Below are 27,671 nucleotides of genomic sequence, written 5' to 3' on the forward strand. Positions count from 1 at the left end.
GGTTTCAGAGGTAGGTAGGATTCCAGTGGGACCAGAATTTAAACCAAACCCATCAGGCTCAGAGCCCTCACTCTTAATTACTATTCCATACCACAAAGTAAATGACTGCTGAAAAATGAATTAATGGGTGAGTGAAGAATACTTAAATTATGTCACAACTTGGTAGCCCCAGCCAGGGGCTGACATTCAGTAGGTGCTCTGTAAATGTTGAAGAATAAATGCTCCTACTTTGGTAAGGTCCTGAGACAATGAAAAACCAAGATGGGCCCCTTCTTTATATTCTTTCTCCCTCTCCCCCATCCCAGCCCAATTACTCTGCAGCATAAAGAGCAAAGCCAAAAATAGCCATCTAGTGACATCAGAGGAACAAGGTCATCTGAAAATTGCCCATGGCCACTGGACACCTCCCTATAGGATCAAGTAGCAGGAGGGTACCCCAGGCTGGTGCAGCTGTTCCAAGAACAGGAAATGTCCCAGGAGCAGACTTGGAAGCACTGCCACGTGAAGGCAGGGCCCGTGGGGGCGGGGAACAAATGCAAACACAGAAAGAAGCAAGACCCAAGTGCAGAGCACAGACCCTGGAGAGGAGAGTCATTGGGAGTTTATCTGCACCAGAAGTCACTCCCAGCACACCATCCCAGGAAATGGCTCCGAAAGGGGGGAATGCATGTTCTGTCCTGGTGCACCAGGCAGCTTCCTGGCCTACCACTGTGCTATTTATAACACTTCAGGCTCATCTTCTGAACTGGGTTACCATACGAGCCAGGGGGTGCATGGCAAGCTCTGAGAGGCTGCTGGGAGAAGAGGGCCGTGACTGGGATGGTGAGGGGGGTCCAAATAAAGATGAGGAGTGGGCCAGGGCAAAGTACCTTCTGGCGGCAGTCGCTTGGCACTTTGACCACCTCAGCTACCATTCAGGCCCGCTGAGGCCTCTGACAATTGACTGGCAGCTGCCACATTCCTGACAGGAACGCAAGCATCCGGCGAGGTCTGAGGAGATGCCTGCGGGTGAAATTGAGGAGACAGAACCTGCTCCCAGCCTCTGAGAAGCGTAGCTGGTTCCCACAGCAACGTCAAGAGTTCAGTGAGGTCTCCAGCCCAAACTTGCTCCAAAGTCCTGAGTTGCTGGGACTGGTGGGTGACAGAAACAATCTCTTCTTCACCCTCGGGGCTCTTTGATCAAGTGTCACTCAATTCCCAAAAAAGCTGGGCCTTATCCTCCAAGAGCTCCTGAGAATGTCCATCCACCCCCTCAAGCGCTGCAACTGGAGCAGTGGAAAGGGCACTTGAGGGCACAGACCTGGGTCCAAATGCTGACTCTGCCACTTACCAGCAGTGTGACTTTGGGAAAGTAACTTAAACTCTGAGCCTCAGTTTCCTCATCTGTCATATGACTTGTTGGAAGGACATATGGAAAAGCATCCTTCTTTCCATCTTTATTCTGGTAATGGAGTCTTGGCTAAGGAGATAACCACTTACTCAACAAACTCAGCAGTTCTTCTGGGTAACACGAACAGGCTGCACAAATGTGACTCCTCAGGGAGCTCAGAGGGGACATGTGTTCTTGCCCTCCACATGGGCTCTAGTTTGGCCTGGGTACCGAGGGTCACAGGAGAGATTGGCTGCAGGCTACTGGTCCATAGGGACCTTTGAGTTAGGAGATCTGTTGTCCACCAGGACATCTCCTGACACAGTGGTCCTCACACTTGGGGGTGCATCACAGCCCCTGCAGGGCTTGTTAGAACACATTGCTGGGCCCCATGTCCATTGTGTCTGTCTGATTCAGGTCTGGAGTTAGGCTGGAGAATTTGCATTTCTAGTCCCAGTGATGCTGATCTGCTGGACCACCGCCCTAGAGAAAGGTCCCCCAGCCCAAGTTGCTGTGCTTGCTAGCCTGCCAATTCCTACCCACTTCCCTGGGGCCTCTGGGTAGAAGGAGTGTTTTGGTATGTCTGTGAGGAAAACACAAACACTCAGACCCAGTGGTCAGTACAGCTAATGTTTCAAAGGGAGGGAGATGCACAAAAAATTAAGTTCATGAAGGTGGGCAGATACTGACAGTTCCTCCAACTCCTACCTGCTGTGTTGCTTTGCATATTCATTTTCTATTGTTGCAGTAACAAATTACAAGAGAGAGAAGATGCCAATGGGCAAATAAGAATCAGGGAGGCTACAGTGTAGACATCAACCTCCAGCCCACTAAGAATGAGATTTCTACAAGCTCAACTCAAATCCCTCGCCTCCCTTGCTTGCACAAACTCCCACGAGCCTCCTTCCTGAGAAGCGTCCCTACTCCTCTCGCTGGTGGCTGACTGGCGGCTGCTGGCCCTGTCCTGTCAGGTTGTTAGCTTTGGGTAAATGACCGGGGCTTCTGGCAACCCCTGGTGACACATACCCACTGACAATTAATATTGAATATGTGACTCAAGCAGGGTCACACTGAGTCACGCTGGCCAACAGGGTGCCCAACGTGACAGTCACCATGGCTGCCCAGAGTGCTTTTGGGTCATTTTAAAGCTAGGAGCAAATTCTCATCCATGGAGCCAGAGGAAAGATTCTTTCTAGAAACATCGTTTTAAACTTCTAAGATGAAGTTGAGACCCACAAGATACAAATGACATGCTCAAGGTCACAAAACCAGAAGCTACTTTCCCAATCCTCAATCTAGGGTTCATTCCACTAAATAATTTTGTGCTCCTCCAGAACCCTGTGACAATTATCTCAAATAAATCTAAGTCCCTGTGACCACAAACGTAAAAACTGAATTGCAGCAGAGAGAAACAGAAGAGCAGCAAGGCAAGGTGATGTCCTTATACTTCCTCCAACAATTAAGGATGAGATCCTAGCAACCTTACATCTTGGAAAAGCCAAGGATGGGAGGGACTTCCTTGCTGTAGTCTGTGAGAATTCATTGAGCAGTCTGTGCCGTCTTTAACTAGTTCCAAGGTCAAGAGAAACATCAGAAAATATGTGTGTGTGTCAGAGGACATTATTCAGAGATTAGTCCCCTGGAGCGATCTGGGCTAGATTTGTACTTCCAGAACAACCCATGGAAAGTCCTCTGAGCTAGCACACTGGTCTCCAACATACTTCATTGAAGTTAAAATGGAAATCTAGGGGCAAGGAGCTTGCTAGAGGTGTCTTCTTGCAGTGACTGAGCAGCTGGCTATAGAAAAATATAACTGAAAGTAGGGCCAATGTGGTTAGAATAAATTGCCTAGGAAAAAAAATTGAAAATATTCAAACTGGAAAGAGCCTTATTTATCTTTCTAATTCAATCTCCTGTTTGACGATGTGGAAACTGAGGTCCAGAAAAGGGTAGTGCCTTGTTAAAGGTCACCCAGTGAGCCAGTGCCAGAAGGGAGATTATATTCCCTGCCTCTACTCTTCCCAAAAGACACATCACAGCCCAGCTAGAGTTAGGAAAGACAAAGGGCGTTCCCTTTCAAATCTGGTCTGAAGGCCTTTAGTAGCAATCTACTGTGTAAGTCTAAGATGTAGAATTCCAAGATTTTAAAATAACATAACTAGAATTCTCTCCAGAAAGGCTTTGCTAAATGCCAATAAACTTTTCACTGGGCACCAATGCCAGTAACATTAACATCATGTTTAGCCAAAAGGTGGTTTCCAATTTGCAAATATGTATGCCAGAATGATGTCATTAACTATGCTTTTGGGAGGGACTTGTATTTCCTTTTAATACTTTTATTACAAAGATTGACTAAGTGGTTTGAAACAGCCATTTAAAGTTCAGAGACAGACATAATACATTAGGGGGACAAAGACATCTATCTTATAAATAGCCTAGAAAAATCCTTTGCAAAACAAACATTTTCAATGGGGAGAAGCAAACTCAGGACAATGGAACAGTATGCTGCTGTTAAAAATGGTATTTACAGAGTATGCAGTAATACAGGAAAAATATGAGTTTACTACTCTGGTAAGTTAAAAAAAAAAAGCAGAATATAAAAAAATATATATACATAAACAGAAAACCCCTACAATGTAGAAAAACAGCCTAAAGTTTTATATAAGAAAAGATTATACAGAGAAACACCAGTGTTCAAGATGGATGATGGGAACAGATTTTTTTCTCCTTCCTCCTATTACCAGGTATTTTCTGAATTGCATATAATTAACAACAAATCCCAACTTTATAAACAAAAAATGCTGCAAAATCCAGTTGAGATTTTTGTATGGAGCAAATTCAAAGTCACTTTCTAGTCCCTTAGTCTGTGTGAGAGTGTGCCTGTAACACTGTGAGTGGAATGTGTGTCAGGCCAGAGACTTTCACCACTCCTTACTACCAAGCTTGACAATGCTGCCCCAAACTGCTTTTCAAATTACAATTTACAACCACTGACTATTTAGTATTTGACCCACCGGAAAATACCTCTCCCACCCTTGCTCCTGAAAGAAGCCCTGAGAATACCATCAGTCCAAAACAAGCTAGGCAACAATTCTTAGCCTGTTCACACACCTGCCTGTGAGGTTCTGGGATACCAGTCCCATAACTACATGGGTTTTGGCTGGTCAGACAGGTCAGGTTTTTATTTTCTGTTTAATAAAATTTTAAGAAGAAGAGAGAAGGTACTTGATGCCTTCAGGTTAGGCTTAGTCTGGCGAAATAATTCCTGATAAAACCTAGCACTTTCCTAAGCCCCTCCAACTACGGTTTCTCCGAGTACAATGTTAGCATTTATCAAGCCCTTTCAGGAAGCTGATACCTTCAGCACATAAGAGTCATGCTTTGACCGGAGCCCAGCCTCTTGTTTTCTTGCGAGAAAGAGAATAGCAAACATCCTCAGACATTTCTGTTTTTGATGTCACTAATCTTCACTATAATACTAGAAAATAGAGTGGGTATGCACGAAGACAAAAACAAGGAAAAAGTATAGTTTTGTCCCCAGGCTTCTTTTTTGTAGCAACTACACTGGCTTCAGCTGGATAACAAATTGTCCTGGAATTCTTGGCATTGGAGCAAACATGTCAGTTCCCTGGATACGCCTTCGTCACTGCTCAAAGTACTGCACACTTTAACCTTCCTGCTCTTTCCATAGGCCTGGGTTTGTCCCGTATCCAGGAAACTTTATATGTTGTCTAAACTGAGCATCCCAGCAGGCTGCAAGGCAGATTGGCAGCTCAGGATTCAGAATGTTGACCAAATCCTACCTGGACCCACACCACCAAGCTGTACTCAGCCTGCCTGTGCAGAAATAGGAGCCCAGCCACGTGGCTGACAGCTTTTTTAACTGCTACTCTCAGCAATGAGGAACTTCCCCAGCAGACAAGACTCAGAAGGGAACTGAAAAGGAAGCATATCAAGTTCTACCTAAGGAGATACACAGGTTTAACCAGACAGTCAAGCCAATAAGCCCCCAAGGCTCAGCTAAGCAAGGAGGAACTAAAAGACCAGGTGTTGCTGACCTGACCTCAAGCCCTTGGGACCTCAGGTCACTAGGCCAGGACATCACGCAGAGGAACTAGACCCCACACCATGTCTGCCTCCATGTCACTAGATTCTCACAAGAGGCTTCATACTTCAGCCAGGGAGAAAGCTAGTTCATGCCTAAGGTAGCACCTGAACCACATCATTCTATGCAGAACACACATGAAAAGAGCAAGGTACAGAGTGTAAATTATGACTATTTGTGGAAAAATAAGAGGGACCAGGTAGGAATACATATATGCTGATGCCATCTCTGCAAGGGAACACACCTGGCAGTACCAACTATCTCTGGGGAGGGGAACTGAACACCTTTGTAGCTTTTGAATTTTGAATGAAGTGACATATAGCCTCCAAAGAACAAATTAAAATTAAAGGCAAATGCATAATGCTATAATCTTATTGTTATAAAAAATGTTCTACAAATCTGTGTGTGTACATAAAAAACATTCTGGAAGAATGTCAATAATGGATTACTCCTGGCGAATGAGAGTAGGGAATTCCATAGGAGAATTTCATGTTTTATTTTATACAGTCTGTACTGCTTTGTTTCTAAAAGGTAGTACAGTCAGCCCTATGTATCTATAGGTTCCATGTCTGTAGATTCAACCAACCATGAATCAAAAATATTTGAAAAAAAAAAAAATCCAGAAAGTTCCAAAAAACAAAACGAATTTGCTGTACATGGGCGACTATTTACATATCATTTACATTGTCTTCACAACTATTTACATTGTATTAGGTATTATAAGTAATCTAGAGATGATTTAAAGTGTAGGGTAGGATGTGCACAGGTTACATGCAAATACACCATTTTAAATGAGACGAGCATCCATGGAGTTTGGTATCCACAGGGTGTCCTGGAACCAACCCCTTGTGGATACTGAGGGATGACTGTACTACTTTCATAATTTTTACTTAAAAAAAGAAACACCTTTAAGAACTCCAATCTCACCTCCAACAAGAACATCTACACTCCTGCAGCATTTTTTCTGTCTCATGTTAATCACATCCTATTTTGTGTTACAATTGTTTGTGTATAAGATTTATCTCTATTAAATGCTGGAGCGACTGCCACTGCAGCCTGTCTACCACTCAAGCTCCACTTTCCAAGGACAAAATTCTGTGGAAAAGAACTGGTAAGGAATAAAACAGCAGTCAAGACAGCAACAAAGCAATTCCACAAGAACAAAATGACCAACCAAATTAAGAGTGAACAGTAATCTTGTATTAACAAGCATAAGACTATCAGCAATGCGGAACCATGACCAAATCGAAACAACACTGAAAACAGAGACCTTCCCAGAAAGTGTGAGAATTCCAACAATCTGAATGTGCACATGTGCTAGGAGTTTTGCAAAACTGCCAAGCAAAGTGTCGCACAGCCAGATTTCTCAGTAGAATTCAGTAAATTCCTATTAGGCATGTTCTTTGTTTAGGAAAATTCTGGGGTGACCTCTGAGTGTTGAAAGAAAAGCTCCCTCTTCAACAAGGCCTGAAGGGATAAGGAACCTGAATAAAAACACAGTTTGAGTTTCAGAGGAAAGGGAGACTATACTAGAAAAATGAAGGTCATGTGAGGTGGTCCAGAAAGAAAGGACTCAATACTAGACAGGCTCTGCTGAGGAGAAGTAGACAGCCACCGGGAAATTAAGAAATTCTGGGAAGCAAGAGCATTTTAATTTTTAAAAATTAATTAACTGATTTATTTATTGGCTGAGTTGGGTCTCTCTTGCTGCGCTCAGGCTTTCTCTAGTTGCAGCAAGCAGGGGCCACTCTTCATTGTGGTATGCGGGTTTCTCATTGTGGTGTCTTCTCTCATTGTGGAGCACGGGCTCTAGGCGCGCAGGCTTCAGTAGTTGAGGCGCATGGGCTCAACAGTAGTGGCGTGCGGGCTCTAGAGCGCAGGCTCAGTAGTTGTGGCACAGGGGCTTAGGTGCTTTGCCGCATGTGGGATTTTCCCAGACCAGGACTCTAACCTGTGTCCCCTGCATTGGCAGGCAGATTCCCAATCACTGCACCACCAGGGAAGTCCGAAGTGCATCTTAATTTTCAAAGCTATTTGCTCTGAAATAATATAATCCTTCTCTGTTGTCTCTAAGGAGCTGTCACACATTACCACCATGATGTGGGTGTGTCCAGAGGGGGTAATCCAGAATGGAGCAAATAGGGTTGGGAGGATCCCATAAGTCCATAATTCTCAATACATAACACTTTCTAAAACACTCAACTCGAGGGCCAGATTTATTCTTCTACCTGAAACAACCAAAAAAAAAATGGACAAAATATATGAAAAAAGGATACCAGATGGCAATATATGAATGATGGTGAACTGTTAGAGAACTGCTGACACATGGGAGGGAGAAAAGCTATGGAGGACAGACACAGAGAGGAGATCAAGAGATACACAGAGAGGAGATCAAGAGATGAACAGAAGTAGAAAACTCAAATCAAAAGGTGACCAGAAGAAAATGAAAGTCACCCCACCCCAAGAATCCACAAGGGATATGAGGACTGGGGTAGAACTGGATTTCTCATAGCACAAGGCATGGAGAACTCTATTTCTCTTTGAGGCTGATATCTAAATGCCCTCCTTATCTACCCTCTCTCTTTCTCTCCAAGTCCAATCTGTTAGCAAGTCTTGTCAGTTACAGCTTCAAAATCCATTTCAGAATCCAACCATCTCTCATCACCTCCACTGCTACCACCCTAGCCCAAGCCACTATCAGCTCTCACCTGGACAACAACAAGAACCTCCTCACCTTCCTGTTTCCAGTCTCACATCCCTCAGGTCCCCATCCCAGTCTATTTTCCACACAGCAGTCAGTCAGAGAAACATTTATCACCTGACAGAAGAGGACAGTTACTTATTTACTGTCTGTCTCCCCTTCTAAAAGGTAACCTCCATGAAGTCAAGGTCTTCTATTTCTGTTCACTGCTATATGCCCAGAGACTAGGACAGTGTCAACGTATAGTTAGCACCAAATCAATATCTGTTAAATGAACTACACAAGTTGTTATGGAACTGTATACCATATACCTCTAGGAAATGAATAAAGGAACTGCACTGTGTATCACTCTGTGGGCCTTCAGGAGGCCCAGGGATCTGCAAATCTCATCTTGCTTTGTTGCCCATCACTAAATCTACAATGGCTTGTAGATAACGGTCATTGAATGAATAAATAAAAGGAATATAAAATAGGTCAAATATTACATATTAGTGTTTAGGACTGGCCTGGGCAGAATATGGTTGCTTTTATATCTCGTGGCACAGGAGTAGATGACTGGTACAGAGTAGAGTTCATAAACAATATCAAGTCTAAAAGAAACTATACTATTTATTGATAACATGGACCTAGCAAATTCTGTGCCAACTACGAGAAATACAGATATGATTAACATAATTTTTATCTTCAAGGACTAACATAATTTTAGCTATCTGTATCTCTACTAATTTGTAAACAAGTACAAGTAACTCAGTGGTATTACTGTTCTACTAGAGATATATACATCTGAGAGGCACAAAGAAGGAAGCTATCCCTACCTGAGGAGGTCAGATGGTCAAGGAAAGATTTATGGGAAAGATTTATGAAAAAGATTTTACTAGAGCTGAGCCTTATAAGCAAGAGTTTACCGAATGAGAAAAATCACATTTAGAGAAGGCAGTCTGTTTTGAAGGCATAACAGGCTTCCAGAGTGGTTCCTAAGAGGGAATTAAAATATGGAAGGATATTCTGACATAAGACAGAAAAAAGTCACAAAGCTATTTCCTTTAAGGACAGAGCCTGTGCTTTTTCCTGGACCCTCCTCTCAAGGTACCCATTTCCCCAATAAGATATGACCTCCAAAGGGGCTTGGCAGATTTAAAAACATCAAATAACAAAATCAGGGAGGGAAGACAAACACAGTTATTGCAGTCCAGGTCACTGAAGGACTTAAAACGTGTACTGCTCAGCGCTCCCTGTTATCAGCACCAACAAGGGGAGAATGTGCCTGAACAGCAAGCTCTGCCCGAAGCCAGCTGATGGGCAGCTGTGAGGTTCCCGTCAGTCAAGTCTCCTCCTTGTCATGCAGTTAGTGAGGCCTCCCCCTTCGTAGCAAAGGGCTCCTTAACTCTAAATTCATTCTGCATAGAGAAGAGGAAAGAATCTGACATACTACTGGTGGTCCTCATTTAATCCATGACTTAAATCCTATCTCAGTATTTAACTATCTTTATTTTCTAATTAAAATAGAAAAAAGAGAGGGGGGTAAAGACAATAGAAATTACACTGTGCTGATACAGAGACTTTAAATTCTAGTCAGAGTTAAGCCCCATATTAAAGGTCAACTGATGGTTCCAAGAAATAACTACATGGAGTCCAGTTGAGACACGCGTTGAGTCTCATTATCAGCTGCAATAAGGTAGGAAAACTCTCAATGAAACTGGAGTCCACACTTGTCAGGCGTGACTAGGGAACAACCTGGAGAGATGGGTTCTCTCCATGCCCCGTGACAAAGAAGGCTCTTGGTTTGATGGAAAGAGCAGCTCTGGTTCCCAGATGGTGTCTGCGGCTCAGAGCCAAGTTTAGCAGTGGAATCGAGTGGAGAACTTAGGCGATACGGGCACGGTCAGGGGCTGGTCACTTGACTTGACTTCCACACCCTGGTACCTGCGTATTGGATTTGCCTTGTGCACCTGCAGAGTGAGAAAAATAGTAACCATTGATAAGAATGTTAGAGAACTACGCTTATGGGTGTTTTTGTTTTTCTTCTTGAGAACATTTTTGTATGGTTTTGCAAATCCCAGTCACTAATTTAAAGAGGCAGGGAAAAAGGCACATAGTCTAGCAGCAAAGCACAAGAGCTAAGGAGGTCAAGCAGGTTTCTATTCGGGTCTTGCTGGATCCCTTAGCCTGCACCTACCTCCAGTTTGACTGTGCAGAACTAGGGTATAATGCGGCTGTACTCAATTGCAGCAGAGAGGAGATACACGTTAAGAATATGCCAGAGTACAATCTTAAGCTTATTGAATCATAATATTCACCAAAAGCATGGACCAAAAGAAACAAAAAACCAATAACCAGGAAGGGTTGCTGGGAGAAGGCATGATCTCATCCATCTCTCTGACAGTCTAAAATCAACCCTGAATCAAGCCAGATTAGTAGAGAGCTCTATGATAGAGACAAACACGAGATGTAGGACTCAAGTGTTGAAGAAAAGTCAAAACACTTGAGGCTGGTTTTGTGAGTATACCCGGACTGAGGACTGTATTTTTTTTTGCATCCAATCAGCAAATGGTAGCTTGGATTTTGTCGAGAAGCTAGTCCCTTTAACAGTTTGTCCCTCGAGCCTCCCTGTGGCCAGTCACCTCTACCAAGAGCTGATTCAGCAGCTGGCTTAGCACTTTTAGACAGAACCTCAACAACTTATGCATTTCTATATTCATCCTTTTACTAATAAGCATATGAAGTTCCATCTAAAACTGTGTTCTTTCTCATTAACGCAGTTAATGTCACTTGTTGCCCTCCTAGAAGGGTCTCTAATGTGAATTCAGCTTTCTTTTTGGATAACTAATATTTAAATCATTGTCTAGGGTTAGCATAGAAGGTCACTTGGACCAATATGCACTGTAACTCCAAGGAATTTGAGTCAAGAATTAAGAGGAAAATGAAAATACAGCTGTCACACAATTCCCATGTCCTTCCCTACCTATGTATTCTAATTGTAAACACAATGGTTTCCTTAAGCCTTAAGGCAATAATAAAAATAAGTTAAATAGAGTCCTACAACAGCAAAAGCTGGCACAACAGTGTAAAGCAATTATATTCCAATAAAGAGCTTCAAAAAAAAAAAAAAAAAAAAAAGAGTCCTACAAATGTATCACTGTGCACTGGTATAGCACATGATGTTCTCCTTATGAAGACCCCTGGAAGAAATTCTGACTTAATTCAGGATCAAAGATAAATATATTTTTAAAATAACTAGCTTGTTTATATCTCCTGACCATGATGAGTTTTGCAACTGACAGGTTTGTTCCCACAAAGGGCCAAAATTATAGCACAAACTTAGCAGATCTGTGGATCACAATGTACACATCTTTAGCCTCATTCACTTCTCAACTCTGTCACCACCCTTGGTTCCTGTGACTTCTCATTTTCAGTCATCTTTGATGCATCTTTGGAGGCCATCTTAGATCCTTTCTGGAACAAGGCAAAGTACAGATAAAACAAAGCAGACGCAACCACAGGTTAAGTCAGCACTCATGCTGCCCAGTTACCAGTTCTTTCCGTAGCCTGGCCAGCTCCTCCTTCTGTTGGTCTTCCTCCTGTTGCCTGGCCTCCTCCAACTGCTGGGCTTTCTGGGCTTCCACCTCAGCCATTCTCTTCTCCAGCTCTTGACGCTCCTTGGCTCTCTTCTCGGTGGCCAGCTGAAAAGTTTCCTGAACTAGAGAACCAGAAAGGCCCTCTGAGTACAGAAACAGAGAGAATATTGGTGCACAAGCAGGTCTTGCATAAACCTAGCCCCACGAGCCAGCAAGTGGCACAGATATGCATAACAACAGAAAGGTGGAGCTCTAAGGAAGCCCAATTGGGAGAAAGGTGGAGTAAACCACACTCAAAAAGTCCCAAAATTTTAAGGGTTGGAAGGTCCCCTATAACCATCTAATTAGGAGAAAAGCAAGATACACACAGGTGAAGGAGCTTGCTCAAAACTACACAGTGATTGTGGAACAGATTTAGGAGAAGAATCCCACTTTTCTGAAATGCTGCCCAATGCTAAAGGAACCAAGTGTTTTTAATCTGAGGCTTGCTTTAGGTTGAACTCCAGAAAGAAGTCCTAGCTCTCCCTCACTTACTTGCTACTCTCTGGGTGGGGAAAGTAAAATTGTTGTTGAAATGCCAGCTGCCTCTGCCCAGGAACTTGTTCTATGAATCTGACCCCAACACACTCTGCCTATCAACATAGCTGCTGGATTCAACAAAGATCTAGGGGAGAAAAACTAGATCCTCTACAGGCAAATGCTTCTGATCGACACAGCACTGTACTGACACAACTGAGTCCCAGGAATTCTAACAATTCTGCCCAAGCCCCCAAGAACACATAAAATACTACCGGTAAGGGATTTTTTCTCTCTCTTAGGAACAAAGGGCTCCTGGGAGATGACGGTGTTTGGACGAGCCTTGAAGCAAGCTGCTTCTTTCTGCTGTTTTAGTTCTTCCTCCAGCTATTAGAAAGAAAATCTGTCAGATAAGCAGCCACACATCTTTCCATAACTACCACCTCAATGACTCAAGTTTGAATGTGTCTGAATTGTTTCATCTATAAAGACAGCAGGTGATTTAATCTAAATTCAATTAAAATCTCTTTTACGTTAAGTAGATCAGACCAACAACATCTGAACCCACTGAGAACTAGAAAATACCTTTAAGATACTTCTAAGGCCTATCTTAAAATCACAAAAAATAAACAAGCAGACGTTACATACCCCTAGACGTGATCACCTGTAAAGTATTCTCCCTCCCAACCCCAAAAAGAATCTAACTGGAATTTAATCAAGCCTCTAGATCTAACTACTCATTTATAGGTAATACAGGAAATAGAGGAACGTATCAATCAGCACCATGGGAACACTGAGCAAAATCCAAGACTGTAACCTACAGGACAAACAATCCAGTTTATTCAATATACAATATGCAAGTAGGGGGCGTCCCTGGTGGCGCAGTGGGTAAGAATCCACCTGCCAATGCAGGGGACACGGTTCGAGCCCTGGTTCAGGAAGATTCCACATGTCGCGGAGCAACGAAACCTGTGTGCCACAACTGAGCCTGAGCTCTAGAGCCCGTGTGCCACAACTATTGAGCCTACGTGCTGCAACTACTGAGGCCCGTGCGCCTAGAGCCTGTGCTCAACAAGAGAAGCCACTGCAATATGAAGCCCACGCACTGCAATGAAGAGTAGCCCCCATTCTCCACAACTACAAAAAGCCCGCGTGCAGCAAGGAAGACCCAATGCAGCCAGTAAATTTAAAAAATAAATTTTTAAAAAAATCAAAGTAATCTTGTGTAGGCAGAAGTATCCAGTATAGAGATGACTAGGTAGAAATTAGATGAAATAAGATTTTCCACATTTTGATCACCAGAAAACCAGGTGACAAGTTCATGGAAGTTAATTATACTATTCTACTTTTATGTATGTCTGAAAAACTTTTAAAAATCTTTTTATTATGGAAAGTACCCCCCACATAGACATTCTATGTCATAGTCCTTGAAAGAGATATTAACTATTGCTTCCAAAGCAGTAGTCCTAAGTTCTTCTAGAGAACAGTGCCAAAAGGAGGCCTACATTTAGTAACTTAAGCAATCATATCTCTCAGGCTTCAAGAGGAGTGACTTTCTACTAATAAAGATTAGGCCAGAGCCCCTTTTGGACAGAATCCAGAATAATGGACAGTATCAATACTGACAAATTTAGGGATTCAGGATATTTTTTCCCAGACAAGGGAGAATTAGATCCCAATTAAACCAGCCAACAACCGATTAACCATTTTAAATTATCTGTCACCTACAAAGAGCAAATAGCACATTATGTTGAGAAAACAGTTTACCATACTGAGAATCTAGTCTCACCATGCAGTTTCTTATCAAAGCACCAACAGAAAGGAGTGAACATTTAATGAACAAGTCTAATAGATGGCATAGATGAGATCTTTAAGAATCTCCTGACACACAAAAAAAGCCTATCAGTTCTCACATGCCCCAGATGATCACTTACAGCAGAGATCAGCAAACTTAAGCCTACAGACCAAATCCAGCTTGCAATTTCTTTTTGTACAGCCCTTGAGCTAAAAATGGTTTTTATATTTTTAACGGGTTGAAACACACACACACACACACACACACACACACAACACGTGACAGAGACCATATGTAATATGCACAACCAAAAGTAATATATGATCTTTTACAGAAAGTTTGCTGACCCCTGATTATAGTGAGAGCCCCTAAAATAACCCAGCATGTTAGTTCCCAGAAGAGGTTCAGTGTGGTGGGTCTACCTACTGTAACAAAACAACAATCAAACAATTCACGTCTTAGCTGCTCTCCCCATCCCCACCTGGTGCTTCCAAGTCTGTGCCTTCAAAGCACCTCTTCTGTCAGTCTCAAAGCAGAAAGGTTCAACCTGGGTTGCATTCTTCACCTTCTTCTCTGGCAGGTTAATGGTTTCAAAATGAGGCAAAGGAAGCGCCTTGAACTTGGGCACCTAATAGAAAAGAAAATGTAAGATTTAAGATAAGGCCTTTCTAGGCAGAAAGCAACAGCTGCTCCAGAATATTTGCATGAATCTGAAAAATAGGAAAGGCCAGTTTTCAAAGTAGCATGGTGTAGCAGAAAGAGTAATGGTCTCAAAAGGAAACTGAGGTTTACCTCCCAATATTGCCAATAACTAGCAGCATGATCACGGACAAGTAACTTAACCTCCTTGTGCCAGAATGGTTATTTAAATGACTTGCTCTATTTATACTTCATAAGGTTCTTAGAGGGATCAAAGGAAGTCAGTGATTTTATAGTTAAAAGTGCAACATAAAAGATTAGCTTTGAGGGATCAAAGAATAGTATTATGCTACTTGCAGAAATGGAAACACCTACCTCCCCTTTCTGCAGTTCTTTTATTTTCTTCTCCTTCTGTAACTGACGTTCTTTGTCTCGAGAATCAAAAGAGAAAGGGCATATTTCCACAGTTCTCCCCACTGGGATTTGGGGCTTAAAAGGCATTCCAAAATATGGCACAGGTTGAGCTCTTATCATTACTGGCTCCTCCTCTTCCTAAGGAAAAAGTTACAGTTTAGAAACAAGACTCCTGCTCTCTCTCACCTCTCTGAATGCCGACTTGGAAGACATTACATGAGAGCAGTCATTAATTAAGGCAAGTCACTCAACCTCTCAAGTACTTTAGCTTCCTTTTCTATCAAAGAGGGATACCAACCTACTAAGTCACCTACCAACTCATAGGGTGAGATCAATGTGAAAGCATTTGATAAACTAACACAATTACTCTTAAAGGATCTAAAATTTTTCACAGGATGGCTGTAAAAACTAAATGAAATCAAACAGTGTGAATAAAATGAAGAACAGAAGAAAAGTACTAACCAAGCATATACCTTGGCCTCTTCTTTGACCCAGCCTCCAGACTCCACTAAAACATGTGACTGGGAATATTCCCAGTTGCCAAACCCAGAATAGGACCAAGTAAGTTGATTGGGTTCAAGCTGGTAACATAAGATTACTGTGTATTTTAGTTTCAGATTAAACTATAAAAAGGCTTATGCTTGAGATCTGCTATAAAATTACCCTAACTCTGGATATTTATAGATAAAATGGGAGATGTAACAAGAAACTAGTCTGATCAATGACAGTTTATATATTCCAACTTCATGAACCATCACCACACGGTCACATTTGCAACCCTTGGGTTAATGGAGATGTTAAGGACATGGCGGATATAACTTCTTAGTATGAGTTTTAAAAGTCCCTCGCTGAATGGTGACAACAGCTCTAGCAAAATAGAGTATAGGTCTTGGGAACTTCTGATCCATGTTACAACAAGGCTGATTCTCAATGCAATAGAAGCAAACATAACTCCAATAAGTTACAACTAGTTACCACTGAAAGCCAAAAGATTCATACCCTTACTAACTACTTTGTTCTTTGAAGAGCAAAACAGATGATCAATCACTCATACCCATTGTTAAGACAACTCCAGACAAGAGTGACTGACTTTGTATTCCACTAAGTTTAAGAAAGAATAATGCTTAGATTGATTTGCAGAAGGAGTAGAAACCCCCAATCCAGGGAATCACCTCATCTTCTTTGGTGGGCATTCTCATTCTGTTCTTCAGAGCAAAGGCTGGTGACTTGGGGACAGTGATTGGAAGTACTTTCTTTTCAGGAACACCCTGGAAAGAAGAAGCAACTCAATTAGATATCCCAGAACAGTCTCTACTAGGCTGTGTGATGAGGTTAATCCCTTTCTTAGAAGTTCATATATCAGGAATCAAAAAAAGTTAGTATTTCAGTATGTTGTCATTTATCCAACTAAGACCGGTATGTATTAGCACTGAAAGGTGGATTAGCATGACAGAAGAACAGCAAATAACAAAAATAAAGTTTGAGTTGTGTATTCAATAAAAATAGGATTCATCAAAATCTTTTTTGGTATTTATGAAAAACACCACAAAATAAACTAATGTCAATATTTTATTGTTTTGTTTTTCGCCCATTTTATACCCCAATCCCTTAAAAACAACATCAAAAGGACTTCCAAATGTTATCTAGGAACAGAATAGATACTCTCCATTCTCTTAAACCTATTCCATGTTCAGCTCTAAAATGAGAACTTATATTTAAAAACATTACCCTCAAAAGGCGAATGGAAAGAAGTACTGGGCAAGGGCTAGCTTAATTTCCTTTTGCCAAATAACTGGACAAAGAACAAGCAGTTTACAAAAATATACAAGAGGCTCAATCTCAACAATTTTTAGAAATATAATGTAAAATAAGGTATTCTTCACCTATAAGACTGAGTAATAATTAAAAGACTGATTAACACCAGTGTTGGCAGGTGAAGAGAAGTGGGCACTCATACAGTTGGGTAAGGTAGAGGGCACAAACTGGTACAACCTTTAGGAATTAACTATTAACTCTTCAAATTGTCATACTCTTTCACCCAATATTACACCTCAAGTATTTTATCTCTAGCTTAGTTTTTAGGTGTATTTATACAACATTTTTAAAAAGAATAAACAATTGCATATACCCTATTATCTATCAAAAACGAATTCGTTAAATCCTTTCTTAAATTGTTGTACATAACTAATAAGAACCTACTGCATAGCACAGGAAACTCTACTCAATACTCTGTAATGACCTATATGGGAAAAGAATTTAAAAAGAGGGGATATATGTATACATATAACTGATTCTCTTTGCTGTTCAGCAGAAACTAACACAACATTGTAAATCAACTATACTCCAATAAAAATTAATTTTAAAAAATTGTACATCCACACAATAGAATATTATACAGCCATCAAAAAGAATAAAATAAATCTTTATTACTGACATAGAACAGTAATAAAGAACAGGAAGGACAAGTTCCTGAAACAAAGAATATTATTTTTGTGTGTTTTTAAAATGTATATATAGAAAGACATATGATGTCACATACATGGAATCTAATTTTTTTAAATGATATAAATGAACTTATTTACAAAACAGAAACAGACTCAGATCTCGAAAACAAACTTATAGTTACCAAAGGGGAAATGGGGGTGGGGGGGGCAGGGATAAATTAAGAGCTTGGGATTAACATACACTCACTACTATATATAATAACATCGATAATCTACAGGGACCTATCGTATAGCACAGGGAACTCTACTTAATATTCTGTAATAACCTATATGGGAAAAAAATCTGAAAAGGAATGAATATACATGTATAACAGAATTACTCTGCTGTACACCCGAAACTAACACAACATTGTAAATCAACTATACCCCCCAAAATTTTTATTTAAATAAATAAATTTAATGGAATTAAATTTCAAAAAGATACTTGCACATATACTAAAAAAAATTAAAATAAAATAAAATGTATATATAATTAATCTAAGCATTGAAAATAAAATATGGAAAGAACACCAAGCTGTTAACTCTCACATCTCTTTGAGGGTAGCTTAAAAGAGGGATTTAATTTCTATATTCCTTAATTCTAATACATTCGACTCCTCCAAAGACTTTTCCCCCCTTTGTGATTCCAAAACACTGCCAACATCTCAAATCCTTTCATACTGAATCATCTGTACCGTACTATGCACATCACTCGAAACTAACATAATTCTGACTCTCATATCACTCTATCATGAATCTGGCAATTAACCCTAAGTGCAAAATGTTCTCTCTAGGGACATCTCTTGAGACATCCTCAGTAACTCCTTATTTCTTATACCCACATCCATATGCTGCCCCCATCCAGCTCTCTAATTCTGCATCCTTTCTGCCACTGTCATGCCACAGGCTACATCATGTATTACCTGTACCATTCCACTGGCCTTCTAACAGTCTTTCGGCTTCTCATCTCATTCCGCCAGTCCATTTTCTTATACAGTCAGAAGATCTGATGTTACTTCCTGACTTAAAATTCTTTCATGGTTCCTCCTGACTACCTACAACAGTATAACATATTCCTTGGCGTGAAGTACAAGGTGCTTCATAATTTGGTACCCTGCCTGACTTTCCTGGCATATCTCTTGCCTCTCTTTAGGCATCACCCTCCATCCACAATGAACTACTGGTAGCTGCCAAAATTTAACACGGTTCTCATCTCAATACCTTTGCTTATGCTCTCTCAGAAATGCTCCAGCTGCTTGGAAGCATCTAACCCTTCTTTTCAAGTCTCCACTAAAGCATCTCTTCTCTTACAAAACACTTCAATAGATTGCTTCACTCCCAGAACCTACTTGACTCCACTCTCCCCTGTATATAGTCTATTACAGTACATACAAAACTTCATTGCACTTGTTTATTTAGGTATTCATCTCCTCCTGCTAACGTATGAGTGCTCCAGGAGTGTGGACTGTTATTACATCAATCTCTAATACCTAACACAGACCTTGGCAACTATAAGGCATTCAGTAAATGTTTGTTGAATGAATACAGTAAGCATGAATAGCAGAATTTACACTTGCACTTGAAGACTCCTGGACTCTAATTTATACCCTGGGAGACTTCTTAATCCCAACAATGCTGCAACTGCTCCAAACATGTTTGGAATGTCTTTCTTGGAGTTGCCTTCAAAGCCAGTTTTAGGGCCATGCAAGGCAGTTGCTCAATCTTTACTTTTAATTAAGCAATATTGTTTCCAGTTATTTTAGACTACTTGAAAGTTTTAGCTCTGAATGACTTTAGACCAGCCCCTAAAAGCAAATTAATTTTTAAAATATGAAGACTTGCCATTGTTAAAGAGATCCAAAAGACTGTGCCACAGGATCCAAGACAAGTGGCTCTTCCAAAATGCTTTGCACAATATTAACCTTTGGAAAGAATTAATAAGCTCTCAAGGTGACCACTGTAAAGGGAATGTCCATTCTGCTGTGGAAGTTCCCATATGTTTTCGGATGAAAACCAGAATCACTAGTACAATAAAATTTAATACAGCAGAACTTGTAATCAGAGTGATAAAAGTTCATGAAATGGGTTTTGAAATAATGCTTGCCAGAAAACAACAAAAATCTGTTGTTCTACAAATCCTGGACACCTGTGGATGCCAGCCTGTAGCTTGAACACAGCCAGGATACATGGGAATGGGAAGAACACCGAGCGAGGAGTCAGAGGTCTGTTCTAGCCCACCTTTGATTGCAGTCTGTATAACCTATATAACACGAGATAGCCTTCTAGTCTTTGGTTTTTTTCTTTTCATAAAATAAAGTAATTGAGATAAATATCTGAGAACTCGGTTAGAATGAGCATCATCAGAAAAATCTACAAACAGTAAATGCTGGAGAGGGTGTGGAGAAAAGGGAATGCTCTTGCACTGCTGGTGGGAATGTATATTGATACAGCCACTATGGAGAACAGTATGGAGGTTCCTTGCAAAACTAAAAATAGAGTTACCATAGGACTCAGCAATCCCACTGCTGGGCATATACCCAGAGAACACCATAATTCAAAAAGACACATGCACTCCAATGTTCATTGCAGCACTGTTTACAATAGCCAGGACATGGAAGCAAGCGAAAGTCCATCAACAGATGAATGGATAAAAAAGATGTGGTACATATATACAACGGAATATTACTCAGCTGTAAAAAGCAATGAAACTTGGACATTTGTATAGACATGGATGGACCTAGAGACTGTCATACAGAGTGAAGTGAGTCAGAAAGAGGAAAACAAATATCATATATTAACACATATATGTGGACTATTGAAAATGGTACAGATCAACCAGTTTGCAAGGCAGAAATAGAGACACAGATGTAGAGAACAAACATATGGACACCAAGTGGGGAAGGCGGGGAGGGTTGGGGGGGAATGAACTGGGAGATTGGGATACCAAATTGTACACTCTAAATATATGCAGTTTATTGTATACTAACTGTATCTCAATAAAAGTTCTTAAAAAAATACCATTTACTAAAAAGAAAAAAAAATATCTGAGGACTCAGTTTTAAAATGATCCCTCTTTTCCTATTTTTGTCCTCTCTCTACATCCTCCCAGCAGAGCGGTGTACATTTTAAAAGAAATCTCTAATAAGTAAGCCATGAAAGAGATATTTATGAGTAGGATCAATCCTCATAATTACTTGGGGGAGAGGGAAAGGTGATTTATGAAAATCAACTTTGCAGCAACTATTTATCCACAACCCATCTCCACTGCAATCAAAGGCAATGGGGGCTCAATCAGAAATAAAGAAAAAGAAGTTGGGTTTCTAGAAACAGAGAAGGCTTCTTGTTTACTATTTTAAGTTTTTTAGTTATAAGCTCCTTGAAGGCAGGGATGTTGCCATTTGCATTCCTTTGTGTTCTCCACAGCACCTACAAGAAGTAGTAATTGTTCAATAAACATATGTTGATGAGTATTACTGTCCTTGTTTACATGTCAATCTGCTCTCCCAGACTGTAATGAGGACGAAGGTCGTGCCTAATTCCATTCGAATTCCCAGTGTCTAACACAGGCTGGTGCATTTCAGCTTGTACTGTTGCTCAGGAAGTTATGCAATAGTGCAGTGCCTTATGCTGTGATGCTTAGGTGCTGGGGAAACAGGAGTGAACAATACATGGTCCCTGCTGTCAGGGAGTTCACATTCTAGTGGAGGAAAGAGAAAAAGCAACAAATAAAGTATTTCCTGATTTCCACAAGTGCTCTTAAGGAACTGAACAGAATGTGGAGCTGAAGGATAATGGGGGAAGAAGCTCTGAAAGGAAGATGAGGGAAGCTTTCTCTAAAGAGGTGATATATGGTTAGAAGTGGGCAATGTGGGTGGACAGATGACCCATTTTGGAAAAGCAGTCCAGGATAGGGAATGGAATGTTAGGGGTGAGCACTTCTCCCTAAGGCAGGATATGCCCCCAAGTGCTCTGGAACAAGTTCTCAGGCCTGTCCCAGAGCAATTAGGAAATTACCATGAAGCAATGTCACATCTCAGGGAGTATGGGAAAAAATTTTTTTTTAAAAGCCGGCTGCTCTCCCCAGGTCCCTAAAATATCACTGCTAAAATTACTCACTGGCCTCACTGACACGACATCCACTTCTGTGGTGCCCCGGCTCCCCACTAGATATCGGCACCAAGTTCACATTTCACACCCTTGAGCTCAAGGCTTTCATCACTCCACCTCTTGCCCCAGAGCCCTTTTTTCATCCCTGCCTCATGGCCCACTGCTGACCAAGCCCATCTCTCATCAGCCCCGTTGTCTCCTTGCTACCTATCAACAAGTGGGAGAGCACAAGAAATGCTGTAAGGACACTTGGAAAGAGAGGTTCAGCACCGGGGGACACAGATGGGGACAACAGTGGCAGACAGACAGCTGCATTCGGGCTCTGGGAGGCAGGCTTTTCTGCTGTAAGAGTCCAACACTAGAAGTTAAGACACCTAACCTCAGTTCTGCCACCAACTTTTAAAAATGTATCTATGGGCAAGCCACATTCCTCTTTCAACGCCTCCATTTCTGAAAATATGAAAAGAGTGGAAGGGAATAAATACATCTATGACTCCTTCTATGCTTTGCTTCTCTAGAATCCAAAAGTTGAAGTGATGTCACTGGAAATTTCAGTAGGGAGAGAGCTGCAAACAGCCAGCATCAAACTCAAAAACTGCATTTGCCAAAATAAACAATGATTACAGCATTGTGGGGTAGAATAACATAGTGTTTAAGGAGATGACAGGTTCAAATCCTGGTTCTGCATACTAGACACCTCTTAGCATCTCTTTCCTCATTTGAAAAGTAGGGATAAAAATAGAACACATCTCTTAAGAGTTGTTATGAGAAATACGATAATCTACACAAAACACAGTACAATGTAAGCATGCAATAGTTGTTAGCATTAACAACATGACTGCTTACTGTGTGTCAGACACTAAGGTCTTCATCAGGGCTCTCTTTAATCTATGCTGCACCTAACAAATCCAAACTCCAGCACTGGGGCCCAGGAATCTGTTTGTGTAATAAAATCCCAGAGGATTCTGAGAACCAGTTGGATTTGGCAATCACTTCCCTACAGCATATCAATTCAGTAGCATCTTACATACTTACCTAGTATTTTGCTGATCTCTTTACCCAGAATTCTCAACAATTAAAACGCTATTCTAAGATCTCACTTAACTAACTCTAATGAACTCTAGTCACCCTTCCCTACTTACCACTTCGTCCCAACATTTCCAAAGTACAACAAACTACCAAACCAATTTCCTAAATCAGTGTTTCTAGGAGTTCAGGTAATACCGGTGATACGGAATATGAATAAGCACTGTTAGGTAGGATGTAGACCTTTTTTTTTTTTTTTTGAAATAATCACATATTTTCCTAAGAATCTTCTATTTCAAAAGGTACCTTCTATTTTAATACAAGATCATGGACCCTGGAACCATATTACTTAAATTCATATCCCAGCTCTGCCACTGGCTAGTTTGTGATCTTGGGCAAGTTATTTAATCTCTACAAAACAGACTGGTAATAGAATCTGCAATGTTTACTTCACAGGGTTGTTATGAGAATTAAGTAAGTTATTATATAAGAGCTTAGAATAAAACTTGGCACATAAGCTTTATAGAAGTATTAGCTATTATTGTTGTTATTCATGGCAAAAAGTACTGATTTTCTATTTACATAATGACTTAAATGCTCCCTTTAAAACTACTTTTAAAATGAGTTGATGATTTTAAGAATATATAGGAGCAATCAAGATGGCAGAGTAGGAGGATGTGCGCTCACTCCCTCTTGCAAGACCACCGGAATTACAACTAACTGCTGAACAATCATGGACAGAAAGACACTGGAACTCACCAAAAAAAAACACCCCATATCCAGAGACAAAGGAGAAGCTGCAATGAGACAGTAGGAGGGGTGCAATCGCATAAATGCTGGGTGACTCACAAGATGGAAAACAGTTATACCGCAGAAGTCCACCAACTAAAGTGAGGGTTCTGAGCCCCATGTCAGGTTTCCCAACCTGGGGGTCCAGCAACAGGAGGAGGAATCCCCAGAGAATCAGACTTTGAAAGCCAGAGGGATTTGACTGCAGGACGTCCATAGGACTGGGGGAAACGGAGACTCCACTCTTGCAGGGCACACAAAAAAGTGTGCTCACCAGGACCCAGGGGGAAGGAGCAGTGATTCCACAGGAGACTGAACCAGACCTACCTGCTGGTGTTGGAGGGTTGCCTGCAGAGGTGGGGGGCAGCTGTGGCTCACCGAGGAGACACGGGCACTGGCGGCAGGGGTTCTGAGAAGTTGTCATTGGCGTGAGCCCTCCCAGAGTCCGCCATTAGCCCCACCAAAGAGCCTGTAAGCTCCAGTGGTAGGTCGCCTCAAGCCAAACAACCAAGAGGGTGGGAACAGAGCCCCACCCATTGGCAGACAAGAAGATTAAAGTGTCACTGAGCTCTGCCCACCAAATCCCATTAAAGTTTTACTGAGCTCCACCCACCCAGCCCAACCCACCATCAGTCCCTCCCATCAGGAAGCACCCATGAGCCTCCTAGACAGCTTCCTCCACAAGAGGGCAGACAGCAGAATCAAGCAGTATCAGCAGTATTTCATCTTGTGGACCTGAAAACCACAGCCACAGAATGAGAAAATGAAAAGGCAAAAGACTTTGTACCAGATGAAGGGACAAGATAAAATGCACACCCTTCCTGAAAAAGAATTCAGAATAATGATGGTGAAGATGATTCAGGACTTTGAAAAAAGACTGGATGCAAAGATTGAAAAGTTGCGGGCTTCCTAGGTGGCGCAATGGTTAAGAATCTGCCTGCCAATGCAGGGGACACAGGTTCGATCCCTGCTCCAGGAAGATCCCACATGCCACGGAGCAACTAAGCCCATGCGCCACAACTATTGAGCCTGCGCTTTAAAGCCCGTGAGCCACAACTATTGAGCCCATGTGCTGCAACTACTGAAGTCCACGCACCTAGAGCCCGTGCTCCGCAACAAGAGAAGCCACGGCAATGAGGAGCCCGCGCACCACAAGGAAGAGTAGCCCCACTCACCGCAACTAAAGAAAGCCCGCGCACAGCAAAAAAAGACCCAACACAACCAATAAAATAAATAAATAAATTTATTTAAAAAAAAAAAAAAGAAAAGTTGCAAGAAAAGTTTACCAAAGATCTAGAAGAATTAAAGAATGAACAGAGATATGCAACACAATAACTGAAATGAAAAATACATTAGAAGGAACCAATAGCAGATGAACGAGGCAGAAGGGCGAATAAGTGACCTGGAAGACAGAATGGTGATGAACACTGATGCAGAAAAGAGTACAGAAAAAAGAATGAAAAGAACTGAAGACAGCCTAAGAGACCTCTGGGACAACGTTAAACGCACCAACATTCGCATTATAGGGGTCCCAGAAGGAGACGAGAGTGAGTAAGGACCCAAGAAAATATTGGAAGAGCTTATAGTTGAAAACTTCCCTAACATGGGAAAGGAAATAGCTACCCAAGTCCAGGAAGCGCAGAGAGTTCCAGGCAGGATAAACCCAAGGAGAAACATGCCAAGATACATAGTAGTCAAATTGACAAAAATTCAACACAGAGAAAGGTTATTTAAAGCAACAAGGGAAAAACGACACACAACATACAAGGGAACTCCCATCAGGTTAACAGCTGATTTCTCAGCAGAAACTCTGCAAGCCAGAAGGGAGTGGCACGATATATTTAAAGTGATGAAAGGGACAAACCTACAACCAAGAATACTCTACCCAGCAAGGATCTCATTCAGATTCGACAGAGAAATCAAAAGCTTTACAGACAAGCAACAGCTAAGAGAATTCAGCACGACCAAACCAGTCCTACAACAAATGCTAAAGGAACTTCTCTAAGCGGGAAACATAAGAGAAGAAAAGGACCTACAAAAAAAAAAACAAAACAATTAAGAAAATGGTAATAGGAACATACATATCAATAATTACCTTGAATGTAAATGGACTAAATGCACCAGCCAAAAGACACAGACTGGCTGAATGGATACAAAAACAAGACCCATATATATGATGTCTTCAAGAGACTCACTTCAGACCTAGGGACATGTACAGACTGAAAGTGAGGGGATGGAAAAAGATATTCCATGCAAATGGAAATCAAAAGAAAGCTGGAGTAGCGATACTCATATCAGATAAAATAGACTTTAAAATAAAAAATGTTACAAGAGACAAGAAAGGACACTACATAAAGATCGAGGGATCAATCCAAGAAGAAGAGATAACAATTATAAACATATATGCACCCAATATAGGAGCACCTCCATACATAAGGCAAATGCTAACAACTATGAAAGAGGAAATTGACAGTAACACAATCATAGTGGGGGACTTTAACACCCCGCTTTACACCAATGAACAGATCATCCACACAGAAAATTAATAAGGAAACACAAGCTTTAAATGACACAATAAATCAGCTTGATTTAATAGATTTCTATAGGACATTACATCCAAAAACAGCAGATTACACATTCTTCTCAAGTGCACATGGAACCTTCTCCAGGATAGATCACATTCTGGGTCATAAATCAAGCCTTGGTAAATTCAAGAAAACTGAAATCGTATCAAGCATCTTTTCTGACCACAATGCTATGACATTAGAAATCAATTACAGGAAAAAAATTGTAAAAAAAAAAACACATGGAGGCTAAACAATACGCTACTAAATAACCAAGAGATCACTGAGGAAATCAAAAAATACCTAGAGACAAATGACAACAAAAACACAACCACCCAAAACCTATGGGATGCAGCAAAGGCAGTTCTAAGAGGGAAGTTTATGGAAATCAATCCTATCTCAAGAAACAAGAAAAATCCCAAATAAACAATCTAACCTTACACCTAAAGAAACTAGAGAAAGAAGAGCAAACAAAACCCAAAGTTAGTAGACGGAGAGAAATCATAAAGATCAGAGCAGAAATAAATGAAATAGAAACAAAGAAAACAATAGCAAAAATCAATGAAACTAAAAGCTGGTTCTTTGAGAAGATAAATAAAATTTATAAACCTCTAGCAAGACTCATCAAGAAAAAGAGGGAGAGGACTCAAATCAATAAAATTAGAAAGGAAACAGACACCGCAGAAATAAAAAGCACCATAAGAGACTACTACAAGCAACTATATGCCAACAAAATGGACAACTTGGATGAAATGGACAGATTCTTAGAAAGGTATATAAGCTTTCAAGACTGAATCAGGAAGACATAGAAAATATGAACAGACCAATCACAAGTAATGAAGTTGAAACTGTGATTAAAAATTCAAAGGTGAATTTTATCAAACACTTAGAGAACTAACACCCATCCTTCTCAAACTCTTCCAAAACATTGCAGAGGAAGGAACACTCCCAAACTCATTTTATGAGGCCACCATCATCCTGATACCAAAACCAGACAAAAATACTACAAAAAAAGAAAATTACAGACCAATACCACTGATGAATTTAGATGCAAAAAACCTCAACAAAATAGTAGCCAACAGAATCCACATTAAAACATTAAACACATTAAAAGGATCATATACCATGATCAAGTGGGGTTTACCCCTGGAATGCAAGGATTCTTCAATATATGAAAATCAATCAATGTGATACACCATATTAACAAACAAGGATAAAAACCACATGATCATCTCAATAGATGCAGAAAAAGCTTTTGACAAAATTCAACACCCAGTTATGATAAAAACTCTCCAGAAGGTGGGCATACAGGGAACCTACCTCAACATAATAAAGGCCATATATGACAAACCCAAAGCAAACATCATTCTCAATGGTGAAAAACTGCAAGCATTCCCTCTAAGATCAGGGACAAGACAAGGATGTCCACTCTCACCACTACTATTCAACATAGTTTTGGAAGTCCTTGCCACAGCAATCAGAGAAGAAAAAGAAATAAAAGGAATACAAATTGGAAAAGAAGAAGTAAAACTGTCACTGTTTGCAGATGACATGACACTATACATAGAAAATCCTAAAGATGCCACCA

General features: G+C 40.9%; 1 protein-coding gene across 11 annotated transcripts in view; it reads right to left on the minus strand.

The window, feature by feature from the left end:
• Positions 1–9,331: 9,331 nt before the first annotated feature.
• TPX2 (TPX2 microtubule nucleation factor) overlaps positions 9,332–27,671 on the minus strand; it is a 60,870-nt gene continuing 42,530 nt past the window's right edge. For 9 of the 11 annotated variants that reach the window (XM_057701453.1, XM_057701459.1, XM_057701448.1 and 6 more), the window contains 6 exons: positions 16,287–16,382; positions 15,076–15,252; positions 14,543–14,689; positions 12,542–12,653; positions 11,706–11,893; positions 9,332–10,124 (listed from right to left, as the gene is read on the minus strand). In XM_057701453.1, coding sequence (XP_057557436.1) covers positions 10,014–10,124; positions 11,706–11,893; positions 12,542–12,653; positions 14,543–14,689; positions 15,076–15,252; positions 16,287–16,382 — 831 coding nt within the window. In that variant the 3' untranslated portion in view covers positions 9,332–10,013. The other 2 variants (XM_057701458.1, XM_057701457.1) reach the window with 2 other exon arrangements.

Source organism: Hippopotamus amphibius, chromosome 12 (assembly GCF_030028045.1).
Source record: "Hippopotamus amphibius kiboko isolate mHipAmp2 chromosome 12, mHipAmp2.hap2, whole genome shotgun sequence".
Classification (NCBI taxonomy): domain Eukaryota; kingdom Metazoa; phylum Chordata; class Mammalia; order Artiodactyla; family Hippopotamidae; genus Hippopotamus; species Hippopotamus amphibius.